The sequence below is a fragment of the Enoplosus armatus genome, chromosome 14, assembly GCF_043641665.1.
Source record: "Enoplosus armatus isolate fEnoArm2 chromosome 14, fEnoArm2.hap1, whole genome shotgun sequence".
In the NCBI taxonomy this organism is placed as follows: Eukaryota; Metazoa; Chordata; class Actinopteri; order Centrarchiformes; family Enoplosidae; genus Enoplosus; species Enoplosus armatus.
The window spans coordinates 5,538,023-5,565,154 of NC_092193.1; the positions used below are offsets into that span (position 1 = coordinate 5,538,023).

The window sequence follows — 27,132 nt, forward strand, 5'->3', positions numbered from 1 at the left end:
CGAGAAAGAAGAATGAGTGCAGCCGTAATGCTCTGTGCAGCATCAGCTGTAATGCATCCTGTCAGTGACGTTCTGTTATTTGTTCAGCTCTAAATTGGATGTGAACTAGTCACTTCAGATTATAGTTGTACAATACTGTGTGAAAAGGGAAGCAATCACCTCTTGGCAGCAGTATTAAAATCTGCGTGTAAGATTGTCAAGCCTTCATCTCCCCAAACAGAGCAGCGCCTGTTCTTGAGAGTTTCTCAGCCAGCGACAAATAATAATTCAGCCGTTTGCTTTTCCTGACAAACACCAGCTTTCGGGGTTCTTTTCAATCAGCTAACGCAGCGCATTACTGCCTCGCATTTTGTTTACGATTTTTAAACGCATTGACACACAAATCATAGTAATCCCAGTGAGAGACTTCCACTGTCGTTTTCTTTTTTGCTTTTTCTTGTGCGTCTGCAGAACCGTGTGAAATTAGATGGTTTACTTTCTGGTCAGCTTTCAATGCAGCTCCCAAAGATTTGGAGCCTTTCAAGTCTCACTAATGTTGATGCATGCCTTACTTAAACGTATACCATATTATACTCTGCATTTCGTAGTTCAGTATTTCAAACAGTTATAGTTATACTCTCTGAAATGTTAATGACTCAAGGTACAAAATATAAATTCTACTCAAAACAGTAGCTTTGCTTTTTATTCCAGGATTCATTTTGTTACAAAATGAGGGACATTTTTCAAAAGGAAGCTGTCTTATTATTAATTTTAAACTTTATATACAGAGTTGGAAGAAGTACTCAGATCACATAACAATAGTTATATCACAATGTAAAAAAGAGTATTCTCTTCAAAATGTACTTAAAGAATAAAAGATAAAAATACATTGTATATAATATTATTGGATTATTATACAATGAATGACTATTTTCATTTTATCGATCAATCTGCTGATCATTTTCTACACTTTTCTTGGTCAATCCATGAATCTTTTGGTCAATTAAATGTCAGAAACAGCTTGAATCCCTTTTTTTAAGCCTATAGTTGTTTACATTTTGGAGCTATTATCAGCTCTTGTTTGCAACGTACCCATTGATGTACAGACGCCCATAACTGTATTACTTTCATGCACGAGACAAACAAAATGGAGGCCCACTCATAGAATAACAACTCCATAGTGCTACTAGAGGTCTGAAACTCCACAGGTTACCTTTAATTTGCCTCCAAGAACTGTGTGTCGCAGCCACTGCTGCTGCTGCAACCGCTGACCGTGTTGGTGAGCGGCCAAATCAGCGGCCGAGCTACAGTAACTACCTTCCTGTTGTAACACCATTTCATTAACCATCCACCTGTCCCTTTCACCTGATGCAGTATCTTTGCCTGCATAATACCTGAACAAATGTACCCATTTACTTTTCGCCACTATAGATAGATCGATAGATAGATAGATAGATAGATAGATAGATAGATAGATAGATAGATACACAGTGCTCATGTGCGTTAATACACTACATATTCGATATGGAAACTACATGCATGAGAGCTGTGGCATCGTGTAAATGTGTCAAATTAGTGAATGTTTTACACGTTAAAGGAAGAATAATCGCTTCATTATTCCATCTGTCACACCTTTCAGGTTTGTGATTTGTGTGCAGCATCATTTACCATCTTCATAATGTGGTGTGATGAACATGAAAATGTAAAATCACGGCAGCGTGCGCCGTAAGCCTCCTGTAAAACCAGGAGCGGTGCTGCGCTGTCGGAGCGAGAGGGGTTTTGCATATTAAGGTCGTAACACATTTCTTTGCGAGCGGCCATAAATCTTCTTTACAGTAAGAGAGGCGACCCGGTGCGGCTTAAGGGCAGCCTAAACAGTCAGGGAGAGCTTAATAGCACCACGGTTATCGGACTTTTGCTTGGGATTACTCCCTGTGGTGAAGCTCTCTAAGGTGTGACGCGAGAGAGGAGGCAGCTCTAAATTATTCAACGGAGCAAGTGAGATTAATTGATTATTGAGCTTCAGATCAATGGTAATCAGTAGTTCTGTGCGTAATTCTGGGTCTCAGGTCTTTGTCTTGATCTCTGTCCCTGGAGAAATCTCTTTAGTTGGTCCTCATCTGTTTTTGCTAATCCTTGGTTTTTACTCCCCTGGTCTTGGACAGGCATCCCATTAACATGTTGAACGGGCTGCAGAGCCTTCAGAGTCTTCCTCAGACTGTTTTCACTCCCTCTGTTTTTTGTTTCGAGTCATAAAATTGGCTCACTTTTACCAAACCTGCTCTCCTCTTCTACCCTTCCACCATTTGTTACTCTGCTTTCTCTGCCAAATAAATCTTCATAAATGGTTTATGGCTGTTGTGCGCAGAGACAGTGTTGTTGCTATGGCTGGCGAGTAGAACATAAGGCTGCCAGGGTTGATGCGTTGATTCTCTTTCAGGGCAAAGGCTGTACGGTTTTATGTAGTAAAGCCGTTTCTTTATGTTGTTGACTAAAATTGGTCAAGATAAACCTCTCAACCCGCACAAGGCTTTCATTTCCAAGACACTTTATACTTTGAATAACACACAAATCACACTCCTCTCTCCTCTCGCACAACAAATGCTGTTTACTCTGAAGTGTGTTGGGTTCTTGGCTCGGGTCACTAATAATGATGGGATTGTTTTACTCAAGGCTGTTTGTCAACACTTTGATAAATGAAGCTAATAGGCTTATAAACCAGGTTTATATCTAGGGTCCTTTTCATCAAGATGTTGTTCTATGAACTGCAGAAAACTGTTGCGTGAGTTTACAAACTTTAAGTGAATAACATTTCCAACTCGCATATTCAGCATAATAGTTTTCTTCAGGTCTGAATTAGAGCTGCAGCTAATAATTATTTTCGTATTTGATTAATCTGTCAATTAGTTTTTTCAATAATCAATCAGTTAGTCCATGTTAGAAATGCTCTTCACCTTTTCTTGAAGCCCTCGGGGATGTCTTGAAATTGCAATCCAAACCTCAAAACATTCAATTGGCCAATAAAAAAAGAGAGAAAAGTAGACATTTTGGCGTTTTTAGCCATCATGGCTCTTGTTCATCACTTTGGTCCAGACTGAAATATCTCAACCACATGAAATTAGGTTCAGACATTCATGGTCCCCTCAGGATGATGTGTAACTTTAGTGATCCACTGACTTTCATCTAGCGCCATCATCAGGGCAAAATGGTAAAACTTCAGTTTATGACCAAATGTCTGCAAAACTAATGACATTCCCATCAGCCTCAGCTGTACTTTGTTTTTTAGCAAATGTTAGCATGCTTATACGCTAACCTAAGATGGTGAACATGGTAAACATTACTGCTAAACATCAACATGTTAGCATTTTCAGTGTGACATGTTGATGTTAGCATTTAGCTCACAGCACCACTGTACAGCCTCAGAGCCTCTGGCGTGGCTGTAGACTCTTAGTCTTGTTGTTTAACAAGCGACTTAAATGATTAGTCAATTATTAAAATTGTTGCTTCATTTTTTGGTCAATTGATTCATTTTGGCCCTTGAAATTCAGGAATCTATGGTTCAGTGATTGGTGGTAAATAGGCTTCTCAATGAAAATGTTCCAAAGAAATAAGGCTATTTGATGAATAAAGGGTCTATTTTGCTTTTTGTGTGTGTGTGCTAGTTTTTGGCTGTTTTGTTTATCTGTTGACTTATTTGTCCGCTCACGTTAGTTGTTTTATCAAGTCTGCGGACGTCTCAGAAGTCATAACTTGAAGTTAAGATGAACCGGAGCTGTAATTCTTTTGCTTCTAGGTTATCAGACGGTTAAATGGCCAAAAACAAATGCAGTCATGTCAGACTCCAATACACTTTCTGCTGCTTTTTAAGCCACTATATTGTGAAAGGCAAGAAGAGAAACATCAGTAATAGTACGTACAATACTAAAGATGCACACTGACTTTGGGAATTAGATGCATGTTGTTCATTTCAATTAAAGCAAAATCAATGTTATTATTGAGCGTTACAGTCAAAGGAATGGAAAATGAAAAACCAAACAATGCCGATATTTAAATAGTATGAGATGCTTCATATTCAGTGTGGGCTCGGTGCAGCAGGGGAGGCTTTTTAAAATTCCTGTTGTTATTGTTGTTTGCAGCTTTTTCTTTTCCCTCTCAGAGTCAATTAAAATTCAGACCTGCCATTCACGACGTCTGTTTCAATCACACCCCACAAAAAAATAAAATGGCATGGTTGTTGACAGGTGACAGGTGGGTTGTGGGAAGGTTGCTGTTTGACAGGTGGCCTGTTTCCATGACACCACTGTACATGCTCATTACCGGCCCACTAGTCACCCATTTGGGAGAGTGCATACGTGATGTTTGGTACAAAGAGAAGCTGTTTGGTTGCTGTGAGTTTGACACTTTTCCCTTATGATTGGTTATAATCTTGTCCACGTAGGAGTTTGGATTTTTCTTTTTTTGGAGACTAAAATATAAAAATAGAGGCTGTTAATGCATTTCAGATGTCAGACGTGATATTGAAGACTCGTTCTATTACACAGCTGCAGAAAACCTGGAATGGATTTAGATTTTCAGCCTTTCTAAGTTTAATTTAGATGGTGATGCTCAACATCAGCATGTTAGCATTGTCAGTGTTAGCATTTAGCTCAAAGCACTTCTGTACAGCCTCACTGAGCCGCTAGCACAGACTCTTAATCTTGTTACTTTACATTTGTACTCAATTTAATTGTTGAGTGTTTGCAGTTTGTAGGTGGTCCTCCTGCCTGAAACAACAGGTAACCTTTTTTAAAGAAACATTAATTTGGGTTTTACTCGAGAGATTAAGTGTCCCAGGGTGGTCTGAATGTTGTTTTTCGGAGGCTTTCTCACCCAGACAATAAGAGAATTTAGGGCAGACACTGAATTCTGAAAATACACAGAGTACTGGCACAAAACATGAGCTACTGCTAACTAAAAATACCAAAATCAGTTGAACCCAAGTTGGAATTTTCTGTTCCACTCATTGTACGACTCTGAGGATTAGCGCGTCAGCTAAGTGCCCTAAAATGTAACAGAAAATATGCTTAGCGTGTGTGGCACACTTTGATTCACCGCTGAGCTCGAGTTGACTAATCTGGCTTTGTCTTTTAAAATGAGAAACAAGGTTATATAATCGGTTGGAAATATCTGCCCAGTTGTTTCAGACGAAAACTGGAGAGAGATTTGCTTTGAAGTTTTCAGCCGGAGTGTGACTGAGACAGATAAATTATCTGTGGCAGCAATTGTGTGAAACAACTATCAGTGGAGTCAGACTTCCTTTGACTTTTGCCTCACTTTTGAAGCATTTGAGTGCAATCAGTTGAACTCAATTAATGGAAACGATATGGTAATATACACACATTATTTTTCCCCTATGGTAAAAAAAAAAAGTTCTCCTTTTCCTTGGGGCTATAGAAAATTAGGAACGTAATTTTTCTTTATTATGTCAAAATTGTTCAAAGAATTTCAGACTTTTTCATCACTTTTCATCAAAGGTGATGGGGCACCTGGCAGTGGTCTATTTTAGGAATAAGCACAGAGTTAATTATGATTTATTATCAAAGCTATATGCAGCACTTTAATGAATTTAATCTAATGCTGAATGGCTCTGATTTATGAATTACAACAAGGGTTTAATGCCACGTAAGGGGAAGGTAGGACATCGTCAGGCATTTATCTTCCCACAAAGAGGAAGAAATGTTGCTTGTATAACAAACAGCTCAGACACACCTTAGACCTAAAAAAAAAAAAAAACTGATTAAGATGTAGGACTAAGTGTGTTGCCTTCTCCTCAAAGTCTTTGCCTCAGACTCACTGGGGTGCTGCGAAATTAATGAGAGAAAACTGCTGGGGTGGTGGTGGGCATAAAAGCATCAGATGCCTTCTTCTGCACTGAGAGAATTATTAAAGTGCTGGTTGCCAGGCGGAGATGAGGAGATCAGTGGAAACCCCTCGCCGTGAGCTCCGTGCATGTCAGGAGAGGGGAAGGATCACAGTGAGGATGCAGGAGAGGGGGGAAAAATATGTTTTATTTTTTGGCTTTCGCCATTTAGCACCATCTGGTAGGTCATTTGGGTGTTTGTGGGGTTTTTTTTTTTGTAAACGCGACAGGGGACAAATGTTGCGAGTGTGGAGCAAGTTAGGATGATGGATGTTCTCCACATGCAGAGTGTCTGTGAACACGGCAGCCTGGATCATGCTAACAGCACCGAGACTCTGCAGGGGAGCACATGTCAGAAAATGAGACGCAGCAACTCTCTTCCCTGTCCTGAGTATCTTACTGTATCTTCTTATTCTCTGTTCTCTCCACTATAGTGTTAAATTAGATGAACATAAATAAATCAAAGCACCATTAACTTTGAAATGTTAGCTGCTATGAGAGTAAACAAACAAGAGTCCTGAATGTGATCATAATATGATTTTAGATTTCATTTTTTCCAAGTCATGTTCAACCTAATATGCACATTATTCATTTCAGTCAATACTGAAACCATAAAATCCAGACCTAAGCCGATGAAGCATGAACCATATATTTGCTGCATGCCTGCTCACTGAGCCACACTGCTCACTGAAAGCTACGCTGTTGCCTGCTGCTACTGCTGCTGTTCATGTAGCATTTCAAAAGGACGACCTCCACCTCAGCATCCAGCTGTAGGCTCTGAGTCTACCTTACACCAGCAGGGGAAGTTCGTATCGTCGCTCCCTGCTGTGCTGATGAGGTCAGAGCCAAGACAGCAAACATTAACGCTTACATATCATACTATACTTTCACATACAATCTATTCCACGTGACAGTAAGCCGACAACAACTGTCTGTACCGTTGTGTCAGTCTCATCCATGGATGTAGCACGGGAGCTAGCTAGCCATGTAAGATGACGTAGCTGAACATATCAGAAATGTGTGTGTGCTGCCACATGTTATATTGTACTGTGTTAATGGGGCTCAAGCTCAGTTTTAAATGCTTCTTTTCTGCACTGGATTGAATAATGCAAACATTAATGATGCATGAAGGTGACATGCAGGTCATTTTATTAGAAACATCCGACAAACTTTAAGAAGAAAGAAGACTCACCACAGTCTGGACTTTGGCCAGACTCAATACCTTAGCCATTATAAATCTGCCACTTTTCACTTCTGCAGCGTTTCTTCAGGTTAATGAGGCATATTTTACTGTTGCTTCCCCCTTTATGGCTGATATTACGGTTGTATTTTACCCTAAAATATCAGCCATGGGCCACCTCCCTAAAAAGTTTGCTTTTAAAGCTGATTATCATGACAAATCATGCCAACCCAAACAGGCGGATATTGTACTCCACAAGCTAAGTGAGATCTCACATTAGAAAAAGCTGAGCAGTAATGACAGTGTAGCTGAATAAATGTACCATCGTCATCAGCATGCTCTGGTGCTCTTGACATTTTTCTGGGACACTTCAGGGTAGGTTTGGAAAAAAATTCTACTCAACTGTGGTATTTTCATCGTATCATGGTTTTGTCCTCTCGGTCTTCTCCCTTCTGGTCTCCATCGCCACTAAAATGGGGCACAATTTGACTTCGGTGGCAGTAAACTCACTGTACCCAGGATTAGCTATTCAGTGGGTACTTCACTCTACAAAATCCTCTGTGCAGAATGTCAGAGCAGTGTCACGACTGTTGGCTGTTTGCTGGGCCATCAGCCTCCACACGGGGAGTTCAGAGCCTCTATGTCCCTATTTTTTTTTTACCAGCCCTCTGTCCTCCGTCCTCTCACTTCGCTCATAATGACATCTGCTTTAGGAGGACAACAAGGCCATTAACTCGGGGGGAGAGGGGAAGGCAGGGAACAGAGGGTCAGAACAGAGAGAGAGAGAGGGGACGAAGAAGAGCGTTGAAAGGCTTAGAGGGAGAAATTATGGATTGAGGTGATAAAAACACAGAGGAGCAGAGATCGAGTGTGAATAGGAAATAAGTGGAAAAGGGTCATTGGAGAGAGAGAGAGAATTTGAAAACAGCTAAGAATATTGAACCAGAAACAAAGAGATCCCCCCAAGGGACCAATATCCAATATCACCAGGCCCGAAAGGACTACAGTACAAAGGACTAATCCCCAAGAAAAGACAGTGTTGAATATCAGAAGACACAGAAAGCAAGCAATATACAATGCAGCACGGCAGGTTCGAGGAGTGATTTCAAAATTCTGAATAAAAATGTTGAAATGATTGTCCATGAACTTGAGAAAAGAAAAGAAAGAAAAGACATTAACAGAAGTAAACAACTGCAGGTCCTCGAGGCTGTAAAGATCCCGTGGAGCTGACTGAAAGCTCTCTCAAAACTGTTCATCCTCCTTCGGGATTTCGGCTGTTTCCAGAAGATCTTAAGACAAAAGCTTTTTCCCTCCATCTCCACAAAGATGACAGATTTTAGCTTCATAATTACCAATGAATCTGGGCATCTGGCTTTCTTGTCATTTCTGCAGATACTTAAATACCACCCTTACTTACTTACTACCACAGTGTCTTGAGCCAAAACCAAATAAATGTTTTACAAAAACGTGAAACTAACATCCATGTATCCTCATCACAAACTGCACCACAACTAAAAACAGGATATTTGATTCAATCCAACAAAATGAGCTAATTAATTTAAACATATTCAACAGGCTTAGGGATAGAGTGCATACAATTGAAAATGAATAGTAAAAAGTGAAAATTCTTTAAATTGGACAAGGCCTGGGACAGGTCTGCACTTTGACATAAATGAATAAGTCATTTTAAATTACTACTGTATGCCGATGATCTGGTTTTGTTGTCTCCAAGGCTCATGCTATTCTTTATTTTCTCCTATGTCAATAAAATCGCATGAAAACAACCAAATGTGTCAGTCTCTCTCAGAGTATCGACGTCCCTACATTACTCAGCCCCAAGCCCATTGATTTCTCCTGAAGACGTAAATCTTTGTAAATATATACACAGATATATAGTTACATTTTAAAAAATAGGCTCTCTAGTTTCCTCAAACAGCTGGACACTGTAGTTTTAAGAAAATGTTACGAAACAGTTTGTTTTTAATAGTTTTTAGAGAACGATGGAGGTGTACAGCACAGAGGAATGAGATATATCTGGCTGTACTATATCGTGACTGTACAGATGAGGTTGAATTTCCTTCTTGTCTAGGACTTCTCACTTCGTTCGTGTAGCTTCTTTCTTTGTTCAGTCAGATGTCATTAGTTTAAGGACTCACACTTGTGTTGATTGGGACATTGTTTGATCTCTCTATAAATAGTATGTGTTCAGCTAGTAGGAGCTGCCGGAGCCTTCATTACGTCTGCTGATTTATTAGAGAACTCATATATTTGTATAAGAAGAAGCTTGAAAATTAGCATGTTGTGTTTCCTGCTCTTTGTGTGACAGAACTACAGGTAGAGATAGAAAATATGGTGTGATATTAGTAGCTTTTCCACTTTAGTTCAGTTTTCATTAAACCACTTAAAACCATCGTGTGTGTCTGTGAGGTGGATGCGTTTGGGTTCGGCTTCACATGATTTGATTTAATTGATTTCACAATTCAAGAATGTGGATAACAAATTCTCTGAATGGAAAAAGTAAAACTAGAGTCCAATTTAGAAGAAAGTTGCAGTAAACGTTTTTCAAAGTGACCCCCCCCCCCACCCCAAAGTGTTTATGAGGAGCAGCAGCAAAGTCAAAAAAGCCCAGTTAAATTTTAGTCCAGTTAATTTGTCCTGGATGCCACTTACAGGTTATTTCACCAGAAGCTAAAATGGATTCTGTCGTGTGCAAAGACCTCCCTCATTATGTCGAAGTTGACCCAGTGAACCAGTCTGAGTTTCACCAAACTAACAGCAAAACCAGTTGAACTCGGAGCCACAAACCTGCTTAATTCAGGAAAACATTAAAAACAGTAAATTTACTGTAAGTACACCACTAAAAGGGAGAGAGAAAAATGACCTGTACAACTAACCAGTGTGCTACGTTTTTTCCTCTGAAATAAAACTGAATATCAATTAAAAACACAGAACATTTGAATCTACGACCATGAACTGTAGATTGACAGAGGGCATTTTTGTATAATGGAGGCAAGCCAATGCCACATGAATATTTTACAGTAAGCATACAGAAATAGTTTCCTTGCTGGATTCAAGACTGTAATAGCGAAATGTTATGAAAGCTCTGAAAAATCGAGGATTCATGGCCTCGCCAGAAAATGAAAATCTTGCTTTTCTTTAGCCAGACGAACATAGTGCAGTTTGTCTCCTGTTATGAGACTGGAAACAACCTTCACACACATTAGCCGCCTCAATGTTATATGAAAGTAACTTTACAACACATGCAGCCTGACTTCTCACCTGAATTACGTTCCTACAATCCTACAACATACTATCTATATCACAGCATTATCCTTTCTCTGATTTCTGATAGCTAATTAATTACAGTTGAACCAGTTGGAAGTTTTGGACTGTGGACTGATTGGTGGTCTGAACCTCTGCTTAGATGTTATTGGTTGTTGTAGCTTTTCTCAGTTTGATTAAATTATATTTAGACAGTAAAAGATTTATAATGTCAGTCATTTTATCAGTTTGGTTTATTGTCTGACGTATTTACAGAATATTATTTATTTTTTATTGTGTCCACTTTTCAGACTTCATTTAGTTTTTTTCTGCAGGGATTTGGTCATAAACCAAAGTATTTGACAAATGAACATTTTCACCTGATGATGGTGGCAGATGACACGTTAAAGCATCACCAAAGTTGTTTCAATTGGTCCTGAGGAGACCTTGAATGACTGTACCAACCCTCAAGATATTTCACACAAAACCTACATTGTCAACCTCACGGTGGCGCTAGACAAAAATTCAGGGGATCACTAAACTAATTAGGATTTAGAGCCACACTGCTCTCATGGCTAAAAACATATATACATATACAGTATAAACAATATACATATGTTTTACATTGACATGCCAATAAAATAGATTCAAACTAAAGAGGGACTTCATAGTTTCAAGTCAGAGAGTCATTGGAGGGAAAGAAAGAGGAATTAGCAGAGAGCTTCTTCCTGACCTGACATCATCCAAACAAAAGATGAATCTTCTCTGCATCAACAGGCCTCTTTTCTTCAAGGTCTAACGTTCTTCTTCTGGTTATTAATAGCGCTGCATACTGGTACAAAAGTAAACAAAACAAGACTTGAAGAAAGCAAATTGTCTTTTTCATAATGCAGGTTGTAGAGGTCACCCCCGATGCTTCATATTGCCTCCCGGCAGAATTAAGAAACGCCTCAGCAAGCCCACACGGCTGCATTGCTCATTCCCATCATTAAAATAAATTGCTGTGCTCTGTGGTCTGTGTAAAAGAAAAATGTTACGAAAAAGCCCTGTTTTCACCCCGGGGCTCTGCTCGGGATTTTGTCACTGTGTTGTCCCAGGGGCTCCTCAGCTGCTTCAGAGACACAGGAAGACACGATATGTTGTTCATCTACACAGAACTCGCCCATGGGCAAACGCAACGACTTGTCTCGCGGCCTATTGTTGTATAAAATAATCAATTAATAACAAACAGTCATTTGCATGAGGCTACGTCCTGCCGGGAGAAGAAAATCACATATCTGGATGATGAAAGGGAGGGACAGAGGCGATGTAGGCAAGTCTGCTGTTCGTGTTTCTGGAGCTTGGATCAGTTTAAAAACAATAACATCTGATGAAGAAGCCATTTTTTAAAAATAGCATTGCGTTTGCGTGCGACGGTTAGGTGGCACTTGTGAAAACCCCGACAATATACAACACAAGCTTTGCTTGAGTGCCAATTTCTTTGAGGAATAGAAAAGAGAAAAATAGATTAAGAGAGAAATAAACAGTTGATGTAATGCCCATCCTCCTCCTCTGAGAGAGGAAGGGGACTTGGTTTGGTCCTAATGAAATGCTCAGCAGATTGTGTCTGATAAAGGATGGATGTGTGGGAGGGCCTGGGTCTCGCCACCTCAAGCACAACCTGACCTGGCTGAAAAGAACAGAAGGTACTGCACTGATCGTGCTCTTTAGCACAGTATTAATAATATGTTTATTTATATAGCACTTTCAAAAACTGTGTTAAAAAGGGCTTTACAGTCAGATAAAATCCAACGTTAAAAGAGTAAAAATCATTGTTCTGCTCCATGGAACAACAGGTAATTGATGGTGAGGTTGAAGGAACCAAGTAAGCATTGTTTTGCTGTCTACGTTTGGCTGAAAAGTGAGTTTTTTTTAATGTATGATGCATATAACAATTGACCCATCAGCCTTTAAATTACTTCTTAACTGTGAAGCAGAGTGTATTTCAGTCAGCAGAAATATAAAGTTTAAAAAAGGGAGTTATTGGGAAAACAACTGATTTGATAAAGTATGTGACTAGATTGTAAAAGAGATTACACTTTTAAAGAAAAGTAAAATAAATAAAATTGTGCACACTAAAAAGTTGAAGAAAAAATATGTGAGGAGTCTTTGGTGATTACACCCCATCGTGACATGAAACCTAGACATCTAAAAAACATTTCAACCAAATTTAGCCCCTCTAAAGCTCACTAATTAACACTTCATATCTCAGAAGTTATGAACAGGAAGTCACTGCATCCGGTCAAGAAGTACTTCGGCACAGAACTCCCCGTAAAAACATATGTTTTTTACATTTTTACATTTTACAGTATGGTTTTGTATGAATTAAGCAAACATGATACATGTTAATTAGTGAACTTTAGAGGTTCTGGAAGGCGGATTTTGTTACTGTTGGACACAGTCAGGCTAGCTGTTTCCCCCTGTTTCCAGTCTTTGTGCTAAGCTAAGCTAACATACGGAGTACAGACGCGAGAGTTATATCTATCTTCTCAAAATGTCAAACTATTCCTTTTTAAATCATGATTTATGGGCAACCAAAAACCGTCTGAACTTAAAATGAACAACTAATGTGGTATTATTATTGACTTTTATCTGACATAAAACAGTTTTTACAGTCAAAATGATTTACTTCCAGAGTAAGGATCAACTTCTCACAATAGGGTTGAGTTATATTCCACTAAGTGTTTTTGACAGGTGTCATATCACATTTGTGCAGCTGCAGAGGCATTATAAAGAACGGTTCGACTAAACCGGTTGTCAGTGTGGATTTTCTCGCACACATGGACAGCTCCCCTGCTGTGAATGTCAAGTGCGAGTTATTGAACAGAGTCGGAGGTAGAGGAGCCTCGCACTGATCCCGGGCAGTTCTCCACCGCTTCTTAGCCTCTGGCGCTCGGCAGGTAAAGCACAATAAGCTCCAGCTCAGTCGGACTGGGGGGATTATTTACTTAGACCCTGCTCAGAGTGTCTGACTTCATTTCTCAAACACCCTTCATTTCCCAGTGCCGGTAGCGCCGCAGCGTCCTAGCATGTCAGTCCCAATCACTCCCGCCTCACTTGTCTGAGGTTTGTGTTGAAGAGAGCAAGAAAAAGAAGGATTTAACTGAGCTTTTTATGTTTGTTTTCTCATTCTTCTCTGTTCATGCCCTAACACAATTTATTATGTTTCATTTTTCAAGAAAGCCGTGGCACGGAGGACGAAGAGAGACTCGGTTAAAAGCCATGCAGCGTTGAGCCAGACCCCATGACACCTTCGTTTGCCATCTTTGAGTAAAAGGCTGTGTTTTTCTGCTTTAACAAAACAAGCAAATTGCATTCTCTCTGTCCTCCGGCTCTGCGATGTTATTTGTCGCCTGCCAAAGCAGCTTCGCACCGTGCCTTATCTCTCTTTTAAATTGGCCACGCAATAACAGCATCCTGTCTGCAAAGTTGTCCCATTATAATTGTCATAGGTAAACAAATCGCCTGTTGTGGACCTTGAATTCTATCAGTCGTTCTTTCTGCGTCTCCCCTCCCAGACATCTGCTTTGAAATGTTAGTTATCAGGTCAGCAGATCCCACCCCTTTATTTATTCCAGCAAGCTTTTTTGGCTCCAGGACATTCAGCACTCGACTGGGGATGTGGCGTATGTGTGTGAATATATGTATGTGTGCCTGTATTTGTGTGTGAGAGTGTGTGCGACTACTGCTAGAGTGGCAAATGGCTAATGAATAATGCAGGGTAATAGTGATGTGTTGACAGCTCTGACGGCTGAGAGCTGCCGAGCTGCGTATCAGTGATAATGCGCCATTTCCTTTCTGTGCTCCTCCACTCCTTTATTACAACAAATTGCATTTTTTTGTAATTTCACCTACTGTCACCCCTACTGTCTCTGTGTGTAAGAGAAAGTTTGTTGGGCTACCAAAACTAAAAGACCTTCCCTTACTAAACTACATTGTGCACTCAGGGCCTTGAACACATTTTACAGTACGGGTGTCTGAAACTCTTAGGTTTAGTTCGCTGATTGGTTTCAAAATTAATTTCAGCTTGTTTCTGCCATTTGTGATCATTGACTTTGACTTGTGTGTGTGGTCGCAGAGGATAGTCGTGTGTTTTGGAGTCTGCTCTCGTATTTAATTAGCCAATAAAATACTAATTCTAAACCAGAAGATAAACAAATGTGAATTTTCCTACTCCCTTTTATAGCCAAGCAGGGTTGTAGCTACTAAGGACACTGAGATTGTGTTTTGTCTGTTAATTCTGGGTTTTTAGTGCTGAAGTGCAGTTTTTTGTTGGCAGTTAAATATTGTACATTTTTAAGGGTCCTCAAAGATCTTTGAATTACTATTTTTAAGCAAAGAAAATATTACGGAACAAGAGTCTACAGTCACACTAGCAGCTCTGTGAAGCTATACTACAGCAGTACAATCAGCATGCTAACTCACAGTGACAAAGCTAACATGCTGATGTTTAGCAGGCACAGTGTTTACCATATTAACCTCATGGTGGCGCTAGAGGAAAGTCAGGAGATCAGCCTCTGAGCGCCATGAACGTTTGTACAAAAGTTCATGACGATCCATCCAATAGTAATAGAGTAATAATAATAATAATAATAATAATCCGATAATAGAGGTATTTCAGCACCAAAATGGGTGACCAACCGACAGACAGACATTTCCATCCCTAGAGCCACAAGCATGCAAGCAAAATCCAAATTAACAGAATATATTTGACAGTGTTTTTGTTATGTGGTCCCAATGATCTGCACTGAGTGGGGTGGGGGAGTGTCGCGGGCCACTTGGACTCATATATTCTCAATTCCTGGCTACGATACCGTAACCAAACAGTGATTCAACCAGGATCTACCTCCATGAAACCTTTTCTGTTTCTGCAATAATCACACTGTCGGCGAGGTCTTAAGAACAAATCTTCAGCAGCAGGAGTGCGTGACACATTTTACTTGTTAATCTGCAGCTGCAGAGGTTAATTTGGAATAAGAAGAAAAACACAGCTGAACTGACAATGATAAGAGCACCACCTACAGAAACTCAAACTTCATCAACTTGAGCACCAAGGACACAGACGGCAAGAGTGTCATTCACATTATTTGACTGATATATAAAGAGTGCAAGGCAGAAATACCACAGCAGTAAAATACCACAGCAGCAAAAAGCAGCAGTGGTAAGCAAGGTGGTCATGTTAGACCGTCCGTTATCAGAAAGTTCAGAGGTTCGATTCCCACAACAGACTTGTCTCTCAGCAGCATCGCGTCATGTCGAACTGTCCTTGAACAACACGCTGCAGCCTCCACCTGCTCAGTGTTCACCAGCAGCACTGATAACCGGGAAATGTAAAAATGTGGAACCTACACTGTGTAAATGTTTCTCCCGTGTTACAATTTGACCCCCTTGCATCTAATGATGCATGTGTTTACATAATATTCTGCAGCAACTCTGGAATATATTGAAGGAGGTCACTGCAAGCCAAAGAGTGCTTGGTCAAGTCTGCGTTTTGTGAACCCAATGAATATAATGTCTAGACTATGGACTTATAATAAAATGAATAATTTGTTGTCGTTTGGGTAATTTGATACTGAAGGTTTAAACTGAAAACAAGATGAGTCTCATCCATTTTTGATGGCCTCTCTGGGTTGCTATAATGAATTTTATTGGGTTTTAAAGATTGTTATTGTGTAATTTTATATGTTTTACATGTCTCTCTTGGTTTTTAACAACCCTGGGACTCATATTATATACATGGATTCAATGTGTTTTTGTAGAGCCATAAATAAATCAAACCAATTCAAGCATATTTAAAGTCTTTTATTAGGTGATAATAACTGTCACACTGTCAGCTTGACTCCTGCTTCACAGTTTGCATCCTTACAAATTACAACCACTGGCCTTATAAGGTCACTTTCATTAAAGGTCAAAATTTTTAACTCAAATGCAACATTTCGGACACAGCTCTGTAATGCAAATCCATGGAGTCCCTTTTTGCCTTTTTTTTAAATCTCCACCCATCTCAAAGCCGTCCTCCACCCCCACCATCTCTCTCCCATACTTGAATAAAGGTCTATGTTCATAATGGCTCGTAATCATGATTCATAATTGTGTTTAATTTGAAAGACAAGCAGCAATGGACATTTGACAAAAGACAATTACAGAATGACAGACGTAACGAGAAATGTAGGAGTGTTTCCTCCTAAGAGTTCACGCGCAGCCGGCTGGACAGTGACGTCAATTGTTTGGGAAATGAACCTCTAGTTATCATTCAGACACACAACAATATGATGGAAGGGAGTTTTACCGTTAATTATTTCTGATTCACAACAAAATGAATTATGTTTACCACGCACAACTCTGGATATTGAATGTTTTTAATGAGCTGACTTAAGCTTTGTGCTGGTGAATTAGTGACAGGATTCATTTGCTAGCAGTGCTAAAGTTAATATGATTTCACCTGATGGTCACCTTTCGATCACAACAAGGTTTGGTGAACTGAACTTTACTCATCTAAAATAACCAACCAGTAATAACCAATCATTTTAACGTTTATCTGTGATGAGGGTTCATGGCGATAAGTACGGTCGCAAAACAAACCCAAGGATAGGACAGCAGAGAAAAAAATGTTTCTGCTGCACCAAATTATGCAAATTCTTTAAGACTTTCCTCTTATCTTTGCAGAATAGCTCTATGGATGGCGATAGGTCAGTCGGATTGTGTGCTCGTTGGTTGGAACACACTAAACTAAGATGGTGAACATGGTTAACATTATACCTGCTAAACATCAGCATGTTAGCTTTCTGGCATTAGCATTTAGCTCAAATCACAGCTGTGCCTAAGTAGGCTACGGCCTCACAGAGCTGCTTGCATGTCTGTAGACTCTTAGTCTTGATTTCCTGCAAACTACTGAATAATTTTACCATTAAAAAACATTATTTGTCATTTTCTTGGACTGGTCACGGCTGGTAGACACATACAACATTATGAGTTTGTGTTGACCGCTGTCCAAGGTGCTGATCCTGGAACAGCCAGGGAGTCAGAAGCTGTCCAAGGTACTTCAACAGTAATCGGCAGGATTCCTGCAGATAACTCTGACAGGATGCATCATGGCTAACAGGATTTGCTGTTCCAAGCATCCATGTTATTTTAGGAAGTATGCCAGTAAATTCTGCTGGGTTTTTTCTTTAGTTTGCTGTTTCTGGGCACCACTCTCATATTTTCATCTTGTGGAAACCTGTGGAGGACCACAGAGTCATGGGAATGACTGTAAAGGTTATAAAGCACTCTTAATAACTGGTATCTGAGGGGACAATAAAATTAGGAGTTAATAAAAGATTCTGCACATAAATAAACTAATTCATTAATAAATGGTTAAAGAAAAGAAAAAGCAGAAAGGAATTCCAATTCCCTGATTAAAATCTGTAATGTTTATTTAACCCAGTTTTTAACATTCATTTAGACATTTTTATTTATTTATTTTTAATTGAAGTATTTATTGTCCAGTTTGATATGAATGAATAGAATGGTTTATACACCTGTAGTCCTCCATAATCTGCTGATATTGTATCACACTGTGGTGATGCCGCCAGGTTTTCTCCCTCCTCACTATCAGTATCATGCTGTGCACTCTATTTTAATTTATACAAGGTCTAAGGCTCCTTGTAGTATTTTGCATTGCTGAAAGGCAGGGGGGCCCTCTGGGAGTGCGGGGCCACCTGCTTCGCGGGGGCTGCGGTTGTGTACTTTATGACCCACTTCAGACGATACTAGACTGGTTTCGACAAAAACCTCGTGTGAAGATGCATCTCAACAGTGTGTTTTTGTGTGTTTGAAAATGATCAAAGCTTACATTTTTTAACTCTGACAGGTCGTAACTGATACACCACCAGTGTGATGCTGATGAAAGGATCATGCGTGTTGTTATTGATTGGCCCACGGGGGTTTTCTGCATCATTCACAGGGGACGACATGTTGTTCGCTTGTTGTGGTGAGCTGTTCGAAAACCCAATAAAGCGTGTTTCTTTTCTCAGCCCTTTAACCTTTTTTATACATACCGACGTCTGATTTTTACAACCTCTTTAACTATGAATGTACACAATAGTTAATGGGTCTTTAGAATTAGAGACTTACAGTATGACGGACATCTGGTTATACACCTGAGGGCTGTCTTGCTGTGCTGTAGACGCATTTAAATTTTAAATTTACATTTTTGATCCCTCGCTGAGGCTCTTATCCCGAGCAACCTACAAGAAAGAACAGCTGTTAGAATAATTTCAATTCTCACATTAACTGCATTACAAGAGCACAAGAGTATAAAGGTCAGAGAGACGGCGTCGTGGAAACTCTGCAGACGTTTCTTTTTTAACGCAAATGGTGTCTTTGTGTGTTTGCAGGATCCAGTCTGGCTCCTACCTCAGCACCGGCTGGTTCACGCTCATCCTCGCCATGGACATGTGCAAAGAGATCCATATCTACGGCATGATAAATGACACCTACTGCAAGTAAGACGCCAACTATCAACCCCATCCCCCTTCCCTCTCTCCTCCATATTGGGATGAAAAATCTACGCGTTCCTACAAAACTTTTAAAACTAGATTCACATTCACAGCAGCGCCGGCCAAACGCAGCCTCCCTTAACTGCAGACTGCCCTGTTGGAATACATTTCCAACGCCTCAGTTTGGATTTAATGGCTGAATTTCTATGCTGAAATCCATATTGGGTTCTCTGTGCCGTGAATACCATTATGTTTTCCTGCCTAGAATACCCTGCAGGCTGCCGAGTCTCCGTTGCTGTGGGTGGCTGGGCTGCAGCACCCAATTCTTCCCCTGCTTAAAGTTTTATTTGTATATCAGCCTGTCGTCTCCTCTCTGACTCTCGGTGAGTGATTACTGTCTGGCTGCGAGGCCATAGGAGGGATGACAAACAAGATGCAGTTGCTCGGGGCATGACTGCTCAGTCTCAAGTCATCTCAGCCTTGATGGGCTCGCCTGCTCTCTGCCTACGCCTCCCCTCAGCTCTCGCAGCTCAACCTGAGCTCTCTCTATCCCCCAAATCAAACACTTTTACCTAATGCGCGGTGAAAATCCTGCCTTTTATCCTCTCCGTGTTCCCCATGCACAGCGGGAGTTGAAATATAAACAGCCCCAGACACATGGCAGAGAGGAGTGATAATTCAACCAGCACAGAGGATTTTATGATTCAGTGAGGCAGTTATGGGGAGGTGTTCTCTCCCTGCCTGTCTCTCACTTATGTCCTTGCATCCTGCGTGAGACGAGAGGATGTTGTGTCGCGTTTCTGAACAATTTAGTGTCGCACAAAGTACCGTTGGCAGCCGACTGCTCCGGCACAACAAGAAGAAGTGATGTTCTGTGTGACGGCGTTCGAAGCTTTAGTCAGAATTGACCTCAGCAGTTGTGTGGTAATGGAGCTTCAACAGGTGCTGCAGAGAGGGTGAAATTGAATTTATTTGTTAACGCTGGTGAGCACCACTGTGTGACACAGAGAGACGAGAGGCAGTGATTGGGATGTTACTGTAAGCTGGCACACAGCCATAGTCGCTTTTGGCTGTTTCTCTTCCGTCTGGGTTCATTCTCCCAATGAAACTGTTACACAAGTCGTCCTCTCATAAAGCCGAGTGCACAACGAACCTGCCCGACTGCTACTTTCTGCTTACTTTGTTTTGTATTGGTTTAAAGATGCAAACAGTAAACAGAGTGACTCATCGTGAAATTCAGGTCAGAAAGGCTTCACTTTCCTACTGTACATGACTCACTCCTGTACAATATTTTTGGATGTTTTCAGATTTACTTTGGCTCAGAGGAGGAATGATGTTTTACAAATGAATGCAGTTTAGTTAAAAGAGTATTTGAATAAAGAGTATTTGAATAAAGAGGATTTGAATAAAGAGTATTGAATACATTTGGCCGCCAGCAGGAGCTCCTGTTTTTTCAAATGAGGGAAACCTGCTGAGTGGAGAATGTTGCCCGGGGCAGCACCGGTTCAAACTGCTGAGCGCTGTCCTGAAGGATCCTCACTGTGATAATTTAATAATTTAGTTAGCTTATTATTTCAAGGTTTCTGAAAAGGCATTGGCTCTAAATTTAGTCTCATATTGAAACAATATACTATTATATCTCTTGTATTATTTATGTGTATACACAAAAAATGTAAATTCCAATAATAAAAGCACTTGAAACTCATATTGCGCAACCAGAGAAGCAATTTTCAGGACATATAATATTGTATTGTATCCCGGGTTTGGAATGACAAACATCTGTGTTACTTTACAAACACAGCATCTGCAGTCACATTACTAAATATAACTAAAGTACTGTAATACAACTTAAATATATACCTAAAGAAATAAACAATTTTAGATGTGTGCACATATTACATTCGTCATATGTGTAAAACACAAAAACTTCAGAGTCCAATTTTGTTTGCAGAAATGTGTAACAATAGCAGCAGATGCGATTCAGCTGAAAATCAGTAACATGATGATACAACCGCAGCCAAACTCAACTTTTAACCTTGATTGTGACGTTGTGACACGCCGCTCTGATTACATGTGATCGATCAATCAATCACTTACTGATATGAAAAAGAAATAATGTGTCGCATCACATCTCATTAACAATTTACCTACTAGATGACAGTTTAAACTTTTCTAGAAAAATGTCTCCTGACATTAGCAGAGACCCTCCTTATTTTGGGGCGAGGCGGAGAGAACACCGCAGGAAACCCTGCAAAGGGTACGTGGCCAAAATGTCAAGATAAAATAGTCAAATGGGGAAAAATTATGTCCTGGTTTTTAATAAACTAGGTGAAATGATATTCACTCATTCTTCCTTTCTTTCCTCTCCTCTTTAGGACGGAGGGTTACAGAAAGGTCCCCTACCACTACTATGAGGCGGGCAGCCGGGACGAGTGTGCCGAGTATCTGCTCCATGAGAGCGCCCCCTACGGTGGGCACCGCTTCATCACGGAGAAGTCTGTGTTCTCCAAGTGGGCCAAAACTCATGCCATCAAGTTCTTCAACCCGCCTTGGCAGCTGTCGTGACCCTGGCTGAACCAGCATGGAAATACTACGTTATCACCATCATCATCATCGTCATCCGGGGACCAGCTGAATCTCAAGTCTGACAGAAAGCGTGTTCCCTAATGTGCGCAAACATCCATTTTTGGCACAAATTCAACTCCATATCCATTAAAAATGGTTGGTTGATGAACCCGGACAGCGAACACATATCTCCTGCTTCTTGGAAATTAAGTCTTTTTCTCCTGAATTTGAAAGTGCACAGCACGCCGCTTTTCACTGACTAACCAATCCATTCGCTGCTCTGTGAGTTTAGCAAAGGGTGGCTCGAGGACTAACTTTTATAAAAAAGGAGAAAACAACACGAAGAACAAACAACCATCCGTCAACTTGCAGTGACCTCGGTGGCTCACGTGTCCGCGGGCACTGTACATCTCAACGGCTGAATTGAAATGTTTTCAGGACTGTAGCTGAAGAAGAGCTCGGCTGCTGCTGCAGCGACGAGTCACGTTGCCATGGACGAGCTCGCCTACTCTGTTTCCTCTGCGTGTCAGTCTTCTTCTGTCAGGCAGTAATTAATCCATAACGAGTATCATTCATGCCTTCATCTCTGTCTGAGGGAGTATTGAAGGCCCGGTTTCAATTAACTCCGTTTCCCCGAAGGAAGCTTCAACAAACAAGATCTTTTTAAAAAGAAAACACGAGCGAGCTAAAAACCAGATTTCAGTCAAACTCGAAGGCAGACGTGTAGATGTGAATCAGCTTTTTTATGGTAATGCTTGGTTGTTAATGCTGTGTGTTAACTCACACAACTTAAAGATGTCAGCTTTTTTTTTTTCTATCATAATGCTGTGAAATTGAATTTTAAGAGACATGTTTTGACGTTGGCTTGATGTCCGGATGGGTTGCTAATTTATTCTGCAGAGATAAGTTCCTAACTCTTTTTAACAGTGTGCCATTGACAATGTGAGCATCACAGCACATAGAGCACTGTGCAATTAGAAACTCCATCCTTACGGAAGGAGTTAAATCATTTGCGACCCCGCAGAGGGAGAGATTTATGTGTGCAGTGAAACCATTTGAAGTTAATTGTATTCTATTATCATTTTGTGCCTGCAATAGACTCTGCAGTTCATTGTATAGAGACGGAGGAAGAGTCTCTCTCTCTCTCGCTCGTATTCTCATCCAGCTTTGTGCCTCTTTGTGTACAGTATCACTGTGTGAACACATCTTCCCATTTGTCTTTGAACGCAGCGTGCACGTCTCCGGGTTCGGGCCATTACATTTGAATGCATCTGTTCCAGGACAGTGAAGAATAATCAGTGAAGTGCTGAGGTGTGTAGGTTGGCTGGTAAGCTGTGGAGGACTGAGACACTCTGTCTGTGACCGTGACCCCCCCCAGGCTGTGATCAGTGTCCCGGTCAGAGCCGCGGCCCAGAGGGGGGGACTGGAAGGATTCAAAGACTTCTAATTTAGGCGACTTGATGCACAGGGTCCCTGACGAATGTACTGCAGCTGAGCTTCACAGTCTCACTCCTGCTGCAGAGCACTGTTTGCTATCACACTCCATTTTGGGCTCTTTCTCAGTAAGCATCGATTTGGTGATTTACAGGTCAAAAGACATCTACTGTAGGTTAAAACTGTCTTGGCAGGGCCGTAGCTTACACTGAGGACCCTGTTCTGAGTCTTATCAACTTGTGAGTTTAAGTATTTTTAGACCAACTATGTTTGAATTTGACTACTTTTAGGCCAATAAATAAATATATAAATAAAGTATTCAGCATTTACCCCCCAGAATGGCAGTTCATGGCAGTGTGGCGAAGGCTTTGCAAGAGGGTTTAGATCCTCATGTTGGGAAGTGAAACTTACAGGAAGTATAATTGAGCAATTCAATTCAAAGTACTTTACTCGTCCCTAAAGGGGCGATTCAAGGCAAGCGAGCCTGCAAACAGAAGTACACACAGACAATTCATTTACACACATAAAAAACAATCTAAAATACAAGTGTGTCAATGTTAGAAAGAGTTTAAATATACAAGGATTAATAACAGAGGCCAGTCGATAGCTGGCCAACAATATCCAACACCACAAAAGCACAAAGGAAAATTCATATAACTACTGTTTCAACAAAATCTAAATGACTACAATTTCATGCAAACCGGATCCTAATTACACACTGAAACATGTTTCTTGAAATGCTGCTGAAAGGATTATTATATGTAACGTATAGACATCTATAAAAAAGTTCCCTTTTCCACTGCACTAACTTTTGCAGGACACCAGGAACCTTTTTAGGAACTCTTCCTGCATTTCAACCAGAGGAAACAGGGTCAGAGTTTAGGTCCTGGCCTGTGGGTAGCACTTTCAGATGGCCCAGGAACTATTAGGCTGGAGATGGCCGTACTGTTAAGTGCGCCTGATTGGTCAAACACAAGCCTCAGGCGGCTACAACTTGTGTTCAACGCAGGAAGCAAACAAACGCTGCGTTCCACTTGTGTTAATATTCGGACCAGCAGGGGAAACGTCCTTTAGTGTTTATTGACGTTAAAAACAAAGTAATGTAGTCGTAAACTACAAAGAGCAACGTAATGACTCTGTGTTGTTGTTGCGTCGTCTCAAACAAAGCCGTCATTTGTTGATTCATTATTGGGCTGATCTTCAGTGTTCTTCAGATGCAGTGGACCCACAAGCAGAACTGTACAGCTCGGTTGTTCGTGTTGTTTTGTCGTGACTTTAGTTGTTGCGGTTGCTCAGCACCTAAAACAATTTGGCTGAAAAATGGACTAATGAACTTTTCAGGTGCATTTAGTTAAAAACCTTCATGCACACTGATGAGAAGTCCTAAAAGTGCTATGGTTGAAGACATTAACAGCCACCAAGCTTGCATGTCAGCTGATCCATCTCCATGACAACTGAGCGATCTCCTTCCCTTAATGGCGACTTGTGTGACACGGCTGACAGCTTCGGCTTATATGTGGAGGGACGTTTTTTAGATTTATTCCCAGACGTCAGAACTCTGCGCTCCGGTGTTCTTGTGTGTCAGCGGCATGTTTGGAAACATGTTTGGCTTCTTCTTCTTCCGTCTTGAGGAAGAGGATAATCTCATCTCTCTGGGTTTTCCAGACACCCTCAGCACTTACAAAAACTGTCCTTCAACTCAAAACGATGTAAGTCAACTTAGCTGACAAGAGCATCAGCAAAATGTAAAAAACGCCCTGTTTTAAATTCCTCTGGGACGACACACGCTTGATACGTATGCAGTAGCCCACCAGTGCGAGCAGCTGCGAATCAAAGTATCCACCACACGATATATATGAAAAGCAGAAACGTCTCGCAGTATTATTTCTCCTCTTCAGAAAGCCTGAAGATAAGATCTGGGCCCCAGGAAGAGTTGGAAATTATTCTTCTTACTGTTCCTTTGGGAAAGCAGCCCCTGATACTGAAGCGTGAGCTCTCACAGTATGCCATGCATGTTACATGATTAACGTACATCTTTTATACGTTTCCACTCAGCCCGTGATTGTGCAGTCATCTGGCAGCTCCCCACCGATCAGTTTTTACCTCTGCTGTACAGTTTATCCACCATGAATTGTAAACATGTCACACCAAGATAAGATGTTAAGTTTTTGACTGTTAGGTGTGCTATGGTGCATTATTTGAAGATGTGTTTAAAATTGTTTACTCACAACTGGAAGAAGAGCACCGTGTTCCTTCTGTTCATCCACCTTTTGTTAACTTTTTTTTTTAAATAATGGTTTTTTTTTAACAAAAGCTTGATGCAGTGGTTTGTGTACAGCATTTTTTTTTTCTGCTGCAGGTCGCATGTTGCCAACATTTTCTGCTGCTTCAGGCCCTCGGTTATTTTCCTATCAACAAACACTCCATTGTTCTCAGCCAGAACACTGGAAGAATACCCACAGATGTATTATAGGCTATATAGGCTCCCATGAATCATCTATGGCTCACAGGAAGAGGACTGTATACACATTCGCTGTGAATAAGTAGCAACCATGAATGAAAGTGTGAGCATTGGGAGGAAAAATAGAACTTAAGTTTGATGTTTTGTGAAAAACACATATTCGCTTTCTTGCTGGGAGAAGAGAAGGTACATGATAACACTCTCGTATCTGTATGCTAAATATGAAGTTAGCCGGAAACAGCTAGCTCGGTAACAAAATCCACCTACAAGCACCTCTAAAGCCCACTTATTAATACGTTCAGGGTCGTACAGGCGGACTGTTTGTTGGCCCTGAGCTGTTGCCAGGTAACCAGCTAAGACTCCAGGAAGTTGCTGTGTCTGGCCACGAAAGAGTTGGGCACAAAGTCTCGACATCACGTCCTGGCTAGCCTCTGTTCGACTAGCTTCTGTAACTCAAAGCAAGAGTTACTATTAGACATTAAAACCTTGGTTAAAGTGAAATAACGATTACTTTGTGAACACAAAAAAAAACTACAGCTCCCATGAAAATTTACACGACAGGTAGTTAAATCATCATAACTTGGTTTCATCTATATCCATAACACGTATGAACGCTCTCTTCGAAAGATTTTTTTTTCCAACTTTTTAGCTGTAATCTCCTCCGTCTAAAACCTTTTACTGTTTTTTACGTCTGAACAAACCGCGACCCCTCGACTCGTCCTCGGACGAGCCGTGACATGAACGTGTAGCCGTCTTTATCTAAACATATGAAGCGAGCCACACGACATACTGTTGTGAAAGGCTCCAAGGTTGGATATTTAGTCATTGGCCTAGTTACAAACAGGATTCTGAATGAGGTTTTCTTACTTCTGGAACAGATCCCGGAAGTTCTGGTTTCCCTTCACGGCTCTCTGTAACCCCCTGTGTCATTTTGACTTTTGGGTTTTTGTACTGATTAAACAAACAAGATATAACTTGTAAATTAGCAAGCCTTATTTGGACAGAGCCAGGGTAACTGTTTCCTCCTGTCTGTGCTAAGCTAAGCTAACCAGCTGCTGGCTGTAGCTTCATATTACCATACAGCTATGAGAGTGGTATCAAACTTATCATTTGACTCTCAAATAAGCCTATTTCACCAAATGTTGTCCTGTTCCTTTAATAATTGCCCTGATTTCTTCTTCATTTCTGATTCTGGCTCTTTTGTTTTCATTCACAGCTTAAAACTGATCACTTAGGCCTCATTTCATGTTTTGAGCAGTGGCGTTTGCCTGGAAATGGTTTCGTCCATCCTTCAACCTGAAGCAGACGTTTCTCTTTGTACCTCGCTGCATGTATGCAAATGGGGAAAAAAAAACATTGCTTGTCCTCAGCTGCTCGGGCAGCAGAAGTGGCAGTGGAATGAGCTCCGGATGTTCACTCGTTGTATAATACAAAGTTAAAAAGCAAATTGAAGGTCACTTCTCATAAAACAGAGCTGGCTTTAAAAACAGCGTCCTGATTAAAACGTCTCGTTCTCGAGGTCTGCGGAACAAAGATGTGAATTTCATTATTCTGTTTAAAATGCTCTCATTATTTTGGCTTTTTCCTGCTGTGATCAGTCGAAGTAATTACTGTCTGTTCCGGAGTCGAGAGTTCAGATTTTACAGAACGTTTGATTGTCTGACTCCGCGTTGAAACCTTCACCATGTAGCATTTTACCCGTTCCCTCCTGACTGTTGTACTTGTTGCCATTTTCTCCAAATGCCTCAAGTGCTGTCTTACGTTTTATTTTCTCTTTTCCCACGTGCATGTCTTACAATTATTTTTCGTGTTGTAAAGCACTTTCCTTTTTCAT

At 40.7% G+C, this 27,132-nt stretch overlaps 1 protein-coding gene across 2 annotated transcripts in view; it reads left to right on the forward strand.

Annotated features, from left to right (window-relative positions):
- st6galnac3 (ST6 (alpha-N-acetyl-neuraminyl-2,3-beta-galactosyl-1,3)-N-acetylgalactosaminide alpha-2,6-sialyltransferase 3) overlaps positions 1 to 21,403 on the forward strand; it is a 31,481-nt gene extending 10,078 nt beyond the window's left edge. Inside the window, exons 2-3 of one of the 2 annotated variants that reach the window (XM_070919208.1) lie at positions 18,737 to 18,844; positions 21,214 to 21,403. In XM_070919208.1, coding sequence (XP_070775309.1) covers positions 18,737 to 18,844; positions 21,214 to 21,403 — 298 coding nt within the window. The remainder of the gene's footprint in view (positions 1 to 18,736; positions 18,845 to 21,213) is intronic. The other variant, XM_070919209.1, reaches the window with a different exon arrangement.
- The last annotated feature ends 5,729 nt before the right edge of the window (positions 21,404 to 27,132 follow it).